The sequence below is a fragment of the Scardinius erythrophthalmus genome (genome assembly GCF_964197995.2).
Source record: "Scardinius erythrophthalmus genome assembly, chromosome: 18".
NCBI classification, from domain to species: domain Eukaryota; kingdom Metazoa; phylum Chordata; class Actinopteri; order Cypriniformes; family Leuciscidae; genus Scardinius; species Scardinius erythrophthalmus.
Genome location: NC_138238.1, coordinates 14,530,822 through 14,541,925, shown reverse-complemented (window position 1 = coordinate 14,541,925; position 11,104 = coordinate 14,530,822). Strand labels below are relative to the sequence as shown.

General features: G+C 35.0%; 2 protein-coding genes across 2 annotated transcripts; one reads left to right on the top strand and one right to left on the bottom strand.

Annotated features, from left to right (window-relative positions):
• The first annotated feature begins 2,855 nt into the window (after window positions 1–2,855).
• gch2 (GTP cyclohydrolase 2) lies at window positions 2,856–8,894 on the top strand. The gene is made up of 6 exons (XM_081391984.1): window positions 2,856–3,327; window positions 4,846–4,955; window positions 5,193–5,248; window positions 5,966–5,997; window positions 7,233–7,317; window positions 7,639–8,894. The coding sequence occupies exons 1-6, from the start codon at window positions 3,021–3,023 to the stop codon at window positions 7,769–7,771; spliced, it is 723 nt and encodes a 240-aa protein (XP_081248110.1). The 5' UTR covers window positions 2,856–3,020; the 3' UTR covers window positions 7,772–8,894.
• LOC308706393 (cysteine-rich PDZ-binding protein) lies at window positions 8,691–11,048 on the bottom strand. Its single transcript, XM_081391987.1, has 5 exons — window positions 10,941–11,048; window positions 10,581–10,646; window positions 10,436–10,490; window positions 10,034–10,137; window positions 8,691–9,955 (listed from the first exon to the last, which is right to left on the bottom strand). Exons 1-5 carry the CDS (start codon window positions 10,954–10,956, stop codon window positions 9,891–9,893), a joined length of 306 nt encoding a protein of 101 aa, XP_081248113.1. The 5' UTR covers window positions 10,957–11,048; the 3' UTR covers window positions 8,691–9,890.
• Window positions 11,049–11,104: the final 56 nt, after the last annotated feature.

Sequence of the window (11,104 nt, the reverse complement as noted above, 5' to 3'; positions counted from 1 at the left end):
AACCACATAATTTCCAGAATACCATAATTATACACTGTTTGGCAAAACACCTTATAATGTAAAAACGTCAAACATTCTTACTGAATGTTGAACTATGTTTGAACTATCCAAACACCATTGCAAACAAAATACAACAAATAAAACATAAGTATGTCCAAAACAGCTGCATTAGTTTATAATATAATGTAATAATGTGCATTTTTGGGTCACAATAAAATATTTAATTATTTGTATATATTTTATTTTGTATTTATAAAACGGATAGTTCCAGTCCTTGATTCTGATTGGTTGAGCCGCGTTCAAAGCGTTCTAAAGGGAGTACTACAAATTACAGCACATAAAGTAATAAGTGTCACATTATTAATGTAATAAAATGTTCATAATGTAATCACTTTCTCAAAACGTAATAAAATCTTGAGCTCATATTGTAATAACAATTTTTACATTATGAGAAATATATTATAAACTCACCCAAAACATTGTCATATTGTCATAATTGTAATAGTTTTTTGTATTCGCGTACAGCAGGCCACATTTTAAAAATCTAAATCAAGTCTTAAACTAATGCACCAGATTTATATTCTTGCAATTATTATTTTTATTATTAAACATAAAGATCATTGGTATTCCTTTACAGTTTTAAAATGTAAATCATAACTCACCTAAATGCACCAGATTTAAATATCCACACAATTGTTTTTACTGCTGTACTAATATACTATTATTATTAATGTGGATATTATTATTATTATTAGTCGTAGTAGTAGTACTTATATTTGCATAAGCCAAAGACACTTAGGCAATTAGTTAAATGAGAATATTAATTTTTTTTTTGACAACAAAAAGGTATACATACTGTTAAATGAAAAACAGTGCATGTTCAATACCAACATTATTACATTATGTGCAGTTATTACATAATGCCTTGTTATTACATGAGTTGCTACAATTGTCTTGGATAATGTCACACCGGACCTGAAACTGTTCATCCCTTGAATTCCATTGTGATGTTTCAGCATGGATATTTTTCCAAGGAACAAATTATTCTTTTGGTCAGTCAGCCACTTTTCCATTTCACCTCTCAAAGGCCAGACTTACCAGAGCCCTTCATCATCATCACAAGGGAAAAAAAGGTCAGGTGACGCAATATATTAATGCAATGGAGCTGCTGGGTTATTTTTGTACATTGCATAATGGTGTAATCTCCTTTCGGTTATATGATCTTGGATTCTGTGTTCTTTTGTACTTTCTGAGCAAAATCATTTGAGTATACTGAAGCATTGTAAGTAACAATTGCATAATTCCAAAACGATGATGTCCAAGTAAAGTCCTACCAGTTTAGGGCCCAACAAAATAGTCATAATAGAAGTGGAAACCACACCACAACTGTTACCTACCTGTGAAAAATCATCAGAACAGTCAGAACAAATGCTTGACTCGACTGGGTTGCCACATCTAGCTGAATCGGAAAAAGATGTACTTGTCACATGTCGAGTCAACCATTAAAGACCAAAAAACACCTACTGAAGAACAACAGGTACCTGAACAACTGCTGAAGAGCAACGATTACCTGATCAATACTTAACTGTGCAGAGGAATCCTGTAGACTAGAGGAACCATGGAGCTCGACAACGACGGCCACCAAAGAGATTCACATATGAAAACTTTGGAACTCCTACATAGTGTGCAAAATGCAAGAAATGACTTTAACCCAAACCCCATACACACATGGACACCAAATATGAATTATTGGTTACCAATGTCTATTTACTACTCTCTTTCCTACTCATATGATCTTGGATTCTGTGTTCTTTTGTACTTTCTGAGCAAAATCATCTGAGTATACTTGGGCATTGTAAGTAGGCTAACAATTGCATAATATCAAAATGTTAATTTTTACATATAATTCATTCATTGTTCATGCTTTCAATAATTTATCCATTCATTCTTTAATTGTTTTAATGAAATAAAAACGTCTACCTGCATACAGTCATGATATAACCCACTGTAAATCTAAAGATTTTTTAAAAGCACCTTATCGGCCCACGCCTGACGTTCACATGATTGAATTTCAAGCAAAAAATAAAACACTGACCTTTTTTGGGGAAACGAGCTTTGTCACAGAGATCAGTCTTGGATATGCTGCTATGAGAAATAACCCTATTTTTAATATTTTCAGTCATATGATTTCTAAACTTTCTTCAATGGATGAATGCTTTGATCAGGATTTGCATTATGAGAACCAAATGATACTATAAGGAATGTGAGGAAATTATGACTTAATGAACATACAAATCATGATTAAATGTTTTAATATGCTAAATAATTTTGTGTAATGGTTTAGATTTAGGGGTAGAGGATATCAAATATCAATTACAATAGATGTCAATTGGAAGTCCCAAATATGTGTAGGTCTTTCTGTGTGCGCCTTTTACATATTACCATTGCAAATTATAGTATAGGCTATATTATATTTCACAACAACATCTGTATTATGTGTAATTATTAATATTGCTACTATTATGATTGTTAAGCTTTTATTTCAAACTTTCAAAGAATTTGGCATGTCTAATACAGCTTATGGGGGTCTAGCTTATGAGTGAGCACGTGAGGTCATATGCTCAAACGTTTGACGTTCATTTGTGTCTTTACATTCAGACTGGCAAATCACGAATCAGTTTCCGCCGTTTGCATGACTGTAACGCATTATTCAATTACACCCCATAAAAAGGGTGTGACATGAGTAAAACACAACGGAGCGCGTGCCGTGCTCACACTAAATCCCGACGTGCTCAATTGGACACAGCGATAGTGAAGGGCTCCTATAAATGCCACGCAGAGTGGGAGAGACTTTTAGACTGCAACCGCATCTCAACTCAAGAGCACTCCGACGATCTCCTGCTTATACCTGAGGACCAAGAATAGACGTCTGACTGCATTTACGACTAAACTTTTCTTTTATACTACATATTAATAGTAATAATTGATTCTCTTTTAAATAGTCATTTAAAGTACATTCAATGGAGTACCAAAAGGCGGCAGAATTGAACGGTTTTAGCAATGGCAAAATTGTCACAGAGTATCTCTGCCGTAATGGCTTTAGCGAACTGACGGTCGATACGAAAAAAGTCGCTGTCCAGCACAAAAACGAGACATCCCGGAAAGAGGCGGAGGATGAGTCGCGGTTACCTGCTCTGGAGGCGGCGTACACAACCATACTGAGAGGTCTGGGAGAGAACACTGACCGGCAGGGTCTCCTCAAAACCCCACTCCGTGCAGCTAAGGCCATGCAGTTCCTGACCAAAGGCTACCACGAGACCATCTATGGTAAGTTTTATTTTTTCAGAGAATGATAGCATTATAAAAAAATCACTCGATTTCGTTTTACGGAAGTCTTTACAGCGTTTTAGCACAAACTTACTTCACAAAGTAAGATTACAAGTTTGTCAGCAGACACCGGCTTCAAAATCACTTTCACCGGATGAGGTTACTATAGCAACAGCAGCCAAGCTGCTTGAACCATATGTTACATATACATCGATTTCTCATTAGCGGCTGTTTCTATGAATCTATGCAATGTTGTGGCTTCATTGATTATTACTTACTTACTGTGAGTGAAGACACGCTGACCGTTCCAAGATGGCGGGCGAGCTGACGTGTCTTGAGCGGTCAAATGGAATCTACTTAAATATTTCTACGTCTAGAACCCGTCCAGCTAGGATAGGCTACTCTCGTAATTAGTTTCTTTATTACACATTTACACTTCACAAATACACCACAAAATATGAAATATACCACTTAGTTATGAATTAAACATGAAATCCGAATAATTCCTTTTTTTATGTAGGCCTAATATTGCAGTAGCCTATTTAGGCTATTATAAACGTGTTATCCGTGCAGATCATTATTATATTATTTTTTTCTTTAAATTTCATGTGCCTTTGTAATCTTTAATCAAAGTAACATCCCCTCCCTCTTGCAACAACATCTGAAGAGTTCAGATGCATAACCCTCTAAGTGCCATCTGAAATTTTATTCTAGAATGATCATTTTTATAAAGCTTGTATATTTAAGTTAAGTAATTTCACTTAATTGACAATTAATAGGTAATTTGCATTGCCATTTAAGTGAAATTATTGAACTTAAATATACGAGCTTGATAAAAATGATCATTCTAGAAGAAAATTTCAGATGGCACTTAGAGGCTTTTGCATCTGAACTCTTCGTCTATTCTCTGATGACCTGATGGCGAGGGCGGGACAACCTGTCACTCAAATGACATCATAGCAAACAACAACGATCCTACATTTTTCTTATTTGAAAAACAACTTCCGTTTCATGCCAACGTTAAGATAGCCAGTTGTGCTAGGGCCCCACATAATGCTAGTTATTATCTCATCACCAATTGGGTTTTTATTAGTTATGTTTATGCATATAAATAAAGGCAAAAATTATAATAATAATTATTAAATAAAATTGTATGTCATTGTGATCCAAATACTTTTCAGTATGCAATGTTTGGGCAGTCTTTTTACTCATTGATGTGTCTGACAATTCCACTACTTTGATGAGGGGTTGTATAATTTACATATACGTAATTCTGGAATTGCTCAATTAGTCAACAACAGATGGTGAAAGCACCCGCTTCAATACTCTGAATGGTGTTATGTGCTACTTAAACTAATCACAGTTTAGTTCCTAAGTTTTTAGGAAAAACCTCTCTCCTGAAATGACCTGACTTATGAGAGGATTTTAATGTGGAAATTATGTGTCCGGTAGCAAAACACCATCAAAGTTACGTGTTAAGCAATTAACTTTTGTATATATTTTTTTCATATTCTACAGATATACTTAATGATGCCATCTTTGATGAGGACCACGAGGAGCTAGTTATTGTGAAAGATATTGACATGTTTTCACTTTGTGAACATCATCTAGTACCATTTTTTGGCAAGGTATGTCTCAATATCCATCAATGATTGTAATGCTTTTAGCCACTCAGTTCACCATGTTATGCTTGATGTTGAGTGCTAGACATGGCGGTTTCATGGGTTGTGAGGGAATCATTGACGCATACATTTTTTCTAGGCCTGGGAGTGTGTTTAGTGCTGGCAGGTCAATGGGTTCTTTTCAATGAGCTGTATTACATAAGAAAAAAACTGATACATTATTTTATGTTAATTAATCTGTAGGTTCACATAGGATATCTGCCAAGTAAAAAGGTCGTTGGACTCAGTAAGCTTGCAAGGTGAGTATATAACACACACAGACACACACACACACACACACACACACACACACACACACACACACACACACACACACACACACACACACACACACACACACACACACACACACACACACACACACACACACACAATTTAGTGTGCCAGTCTCAGACGGATGATAAAGGGCCTTGTTCTCACATCAGATTGGGCCCGAAAAAAAGAACATATTAGTTACAAGTGGCTGAGTTCTTCTGTTATCACAGCCCATTCACGTGAAGCTTAGATCCAAAGCCTGGCACAGTATCCTGTCCCATCTGAAAAACGCCAGACTAGCTGACCTCTGGCGCTGAGGAAATCCCCCTCAACTCCCACCTCCACTGTGGGGTGGTTGTGGGAACCATTAACATTGCTGCCCTCACAAAATATCATGTGCAGCCTAGTGCTTCCTTTGCCTGAGTAAAATACACACAGACAGCTGCCTTTATATCCATTACTAACCTTATCACAAAAATGTCTAGAATATTTACCAGTTACAATATAGTTATCAATTTAGGAAACAATATTTATAGAAAAATACTCAGAACAACACCATACAACATGCATACTGAAAAACAGGAATATTCTGCTAATATTGTCATTCCTTGCTCTTAAGGAAATAGCTACCTATTAAATTGGCTGTTTGATAAGTTCAACATTTTTGGTGTTTTAACACTATGAATTTTGTCCCTCTTTAGGATTGTTGAAATCTACAGTCGCAGGCTTCAAGGTAACTATCATTAGATACTTACCACAAGAAAAATAGAGATAATTAGATTAAGAAATTAATATTTTATTCAGCAAGGATGCATTAAATTGATCAAAAGTGACATTTGTAATGGTGCAAAAGATGTATATTTCAAATAAATGTTGTTCTTTTGAACTTTCTATTCATCAAAGAATCCTGAAAAAATGGATCTTGGTTTCCACAGAAATATATTAATAAGCCCAACTGTTTTCAACATTAATAATAATAGTAAAATAATAAAAATAATGTTTCTTTATCACATAATCAGAGTATTAGAATGATTTCTGAACTTCTGTGACGGCTGGAGTAATGATGCTGAAAATTCAGCTTTGCCATCACTGGAATTACATCTTAAAATGTATTAAAATTGAAAACAGTTATTTTAATATGTAATATTTCACAATAGTACTGTTTTTACTGTACTATATATATTTTTGATCATATAAATTAAGCCTTGGTGAGCATAAGAGACTTTTTTTAAAAGGTTTACAGACTGATAACTTTTGAATGGGAAGTATTGGAAACATTACTTAGATATAAAAAATATTGTATATAATCCAGTGGAACAATTTCAGTGCTAGCATCTCTCAATCTCAGACTTTACTACTGAATCCATGCTGCCCCTCTTCTGTTAGTTCATTTGTGTTTTAGTTTGGTTTTGGGCTGTTCCTGTTTTCCTGTGTTCCCTGTCATTATTAGTTGACCTTGTGTAGCTAGATTATGTTTATTACCCGTCTAGCGATGTTTATGTCTGAATATAATTAAATAATGGTTTGTATTTGAAAAAAAAACATCTATCGCTTATCATTATGTGTGAGTCGGCTCACGTGATTTATGTTTTGCGCTTCAGAATTTCCGTTAAGGGAACATAGTGAGCATCAATGGTCCCTGGTTTTAAGGTGCATTGTGGGACTTTTTAAGGAGCGAACGTTTCAGTGCAATGGTAGGATTTTGCGATTGAGACAACCCTTAAAATGGCCGACTCCCTGATCAGTGTCCTGACTACTGAACTAGTGTCCGTTCTCATGTTAATGTTAAGTTTGTTGTGTTTATCTCTATCTCTTTGTTTATTCAGTGCTCCTGTGTTTCTGTCGTCTTACTTGTAAAGTTAAATTAACGACTGCTGTTGTAGATCCTGCCTATCAACACTCCCCGCCACAACCAAACATGATAGTGTTGCTTCCTCAGTGTTTTACTCTTAATTTTGCTTATTGCAGTCCAAGAGCGCCTGACAAAGCAAATAGCAATGGCAATCTCTGAGGCCTTGCAGCCTGTCGGTGTGGCAGTCGTCATTGAGGCAGCGTAAGTATTTGAAAGACAAAACGCTGTCTTACAAAACATTCAATCAGATTATGTATAATTATTAGATGTTATATTATCTAATACAGTAAACATATACAAAGTATGCAAACACACACCTAATACTGTACTACATCCTAGCCTTCTTTCTTATAAAATATAAATCTTAATACAGATCAATGCAATTAGATTCAGGTAACTTCAAAGCTCCCAATACAGTACTTTCATTCAGCTTCTGCTTACAGTGGCTGTCATGGTTGATGAATTATGAATTAAATACACTGCGTATGAAAATCTGACCTGAATGGATGCTTGTTGTTATAGTCACATGTGCATGGTCATGCGTGGAGTGCAGAAGATGAACAGCCGTACTGTGACCAGTACCATGCTGGGTGTATTCAGAGAGGACCCGAAGGCCCGAGAGGAGTTCCTCGCCCTGACAAAAAGTGCAAAGTGATCACACTTACCTGCGCCAACTCCGTGTGTCTACAGTCAGAAAGGTCAATGATTATTCTCTACGTTTGAAACCCTCCATGGTGCTAAGAGAATCTCACTGAGCCAGACCGTTAGATCTGTCCACCAGCTACTGAGACACAGCTGTATCGCCAACAGCTGAAACTCACTGTTTGCATGTATTGAAATATAAAATGTGAATACTGAAGGATCCTACATGAAATACTTCTTTTGAGAAAAAGACCTGCCATTGAATCATTCACACGGCTGCCTTAAAACTGATAGAATTATTATGTACGAGTCATGTTTATTATCTTACTGATTAACAATTACTAAATAAACATATTGCATGTGTTAACATATAATGTTTCTTGATCACCAAATCAGAGTAACTTCTGTGACGGCTGGAGTAATGATGCTGAAAATTCAGCTTTGCCATCACTGGAATAAATTACATCTTAAAATGTATTCAAATTGAAAAGTTATTTTAATATGTAATATTTCACATTAGTACTGTTTTTACTGTACTATATATATTTGATCATATAAATTAAGCCTTGGTGAGCATAAGAGACTTATAACAGACTGATAACTTTTGAATGGGAAGTATTGGAAACATTGCTTGGATATAAAAAATATTGTACATAATCCAGTGTAACATTTTCAGTGCTAGCATCTCTCAATCTCAGACTTTACTACTGAATCCATGCTGCCCCTCTTCTGTTAGTTCATTTGTTCTATTATCTTACTGATTAACAATTACTAAATTAATATATTGCCCAGATACTTGTCTAACCTTATAAATTTTTTTTGCAAAATGAAGATACTAAAACTAATTTATATATAACTTAAAAAACAAAACAAAAAAAACCACATTTGTCACATTTTTGTCATGTTCTCTGATTAGATAATATTCAAAGAGTCATAAGCCAACATGATTTATTGTTATATAAGTCAATGAAAGGTTCTGTGTGATGTATCTGGGGAATCATTTGTATGTGGTTTGAAGTAACCAATATTGACATTGGAATATTGCCATTTTTTTTTTACATATTTGTCTGAATTTTATAAAACAAAACAGATGTCAACTATGCCAACTAAAACATTAAAGCACCATTATGAAATGCATTAGTCTCTGCTTTCTTATTCAAAAGACTGATTTCTGCAAGATGTTGTCACAATTTTATTTACAGAGGTAAAACAGTCTCACATTGGTACAGGTGTCAATTATTAATTTAATTGATATTAAGGGAATGATATTATACAGTATCTAAGTATTGCTATGTTGTGCCGCCTTGCACTAAAAATAAGGCAAAATAAACAGTGTAAGAGCATTTGCAACAGTTACTGTCTACAAGTCCTATTAAGTATGTGGGTTCATGAGACATTAAAAAGAAATTCAAAACTTATGTAATTCCAAATGATCACTGAAAAAGGACACAACAAACAGATTTCCAGAAAACATCTGCAACAGTGTTCACAAAAAGAACCAATAGCGGGACAATAAGAAGTGGAAACAGGCTATAAACATTGCTGTACACTGTCTTATATTGGCATGTCACTGTCTGCTCGTTTCATATTTACATTAGATTCTGCAGTAGTGACACGGCCTTGAAAACAGTAGAAAAAAATAGCACTTCAAACTAAATAGATATCTATATCTTTTCATAATTGGGGGAAGAGATGACATTTAAAAGTAAAAGCCTAGAGTTTGGTAAGGTCCGATGACTAAGACTAAAAGGGCAATAAATTGCCATGAAGAGGATGGATTTTCTTTTTTCATAATGCTTGGTATTAAAATGATAAATTATTTACTAAAAAAAAATGAATGAGAATATTTACAAAAAAAATATTCTCCAGCAAATATACTTAAAGAAGGCATCTACATTGTCCAAACAGTGCAAGCCAATATATTGCTCTAAGGTTAAGTGAGAGAAAAATACCACTGACATATTTTCATATAAATACAGTCATAATCCAGTACACTCCTTTCATAAAACACTGCAAATTAAACTCTTTTGTGAACCTAAATGATCATTCTCAACACGTAGTAGAGTCAACATAATCATCCACGAACATCCCCTTCTCAGCTAAACATAAAATCTCCAGCAAGAGAGAATAAATCAAACTGAGGTCTGTTTGTAGTTCTTGGTGTCAATAACCTTCTTCCCACACATGGCACAAATTCCTGCAGAGTAGAAAGAGAGGGGTGGTGAGAATATATATATATTTGTGGTGGAAACAAAAGAGCATCTAAGCATCTCACCTTTCTTGTAAGCACATCCCTGGCAGTAGTGTGAACCAGACTGATGGACAGAGCTTTTGCATATTCTGCAAGTGGCAAATCCAGATTTGCCATAGGGATCAAACCTGTCAAAATGGCATACATATTTTCACTATGTTCATCATAACTCGCATTTGAAGTTGACATGAAGAATGGAAGTATTTTCTTCCCTATTGTAACGTATATCTGAGTGAAACAGCTTCTCAAACAAGAAAACAAAATGTAGGACAGGGCTTGATTTTGACCATTGAGAATTGATTGGATCGTTCCAACAAATGTAATATTCCATATAAAAAATAAGAATAGTCTATTTTGATGTCATGATGACTTTATATTCACTACAATACTGTAATGTTTAAGCATGACATATTTCAAGCAACTCACCTGGCTTTTTTTGATGTCAGCATTTTATTTTCATTAAGCTTTCGACCACCACTCTCTGTAATATAAAAGTTTTTATGTTAGTATACAGTGTTGACGAAGGATAAACACAAATGGGTAGCTTTATCCAAGCTTTAATCCAACTTACCAGTTGTGTTTCTAGCCCCATCTTTCCAGGTATCAGGAGTGATGACTCGCCCCAGTTTCTTCTCGCCTGGGGGGAACATCAAAACAAGCTACATTTAGTCAAACACCCCACACATTTCATTGACGTCAGTACTATGCACATATTAATTATCATCGTCGAGGTACAGGCGAACCACGGGCGACGGTCGTTAATACACAGTGGACTGTTTTGTTTCTGATAATTCTCCAGCTACTGTGATCTTCCTAGCGATCTAAAGCTACTGAATACAAACGAATCACAATATTAATGACTTAGACATATTGGTTTAAAAATAATAATACTAATTTGATTTACAATATGGTTTACAATGTAACTACTTACACTTCTCGCAAACCATCTTTACAAAATCGTAGCTATTACGTCTAGATACTTCCAGATGTAATAAATGAAGCTAAACACACTGCTTGTGCTTAGTCAGTGACGTTGTATGAAGGATTGTCAAAATAAAAGTCCCGACAAATTTATCTAGATGCAAGAAGCAAGTA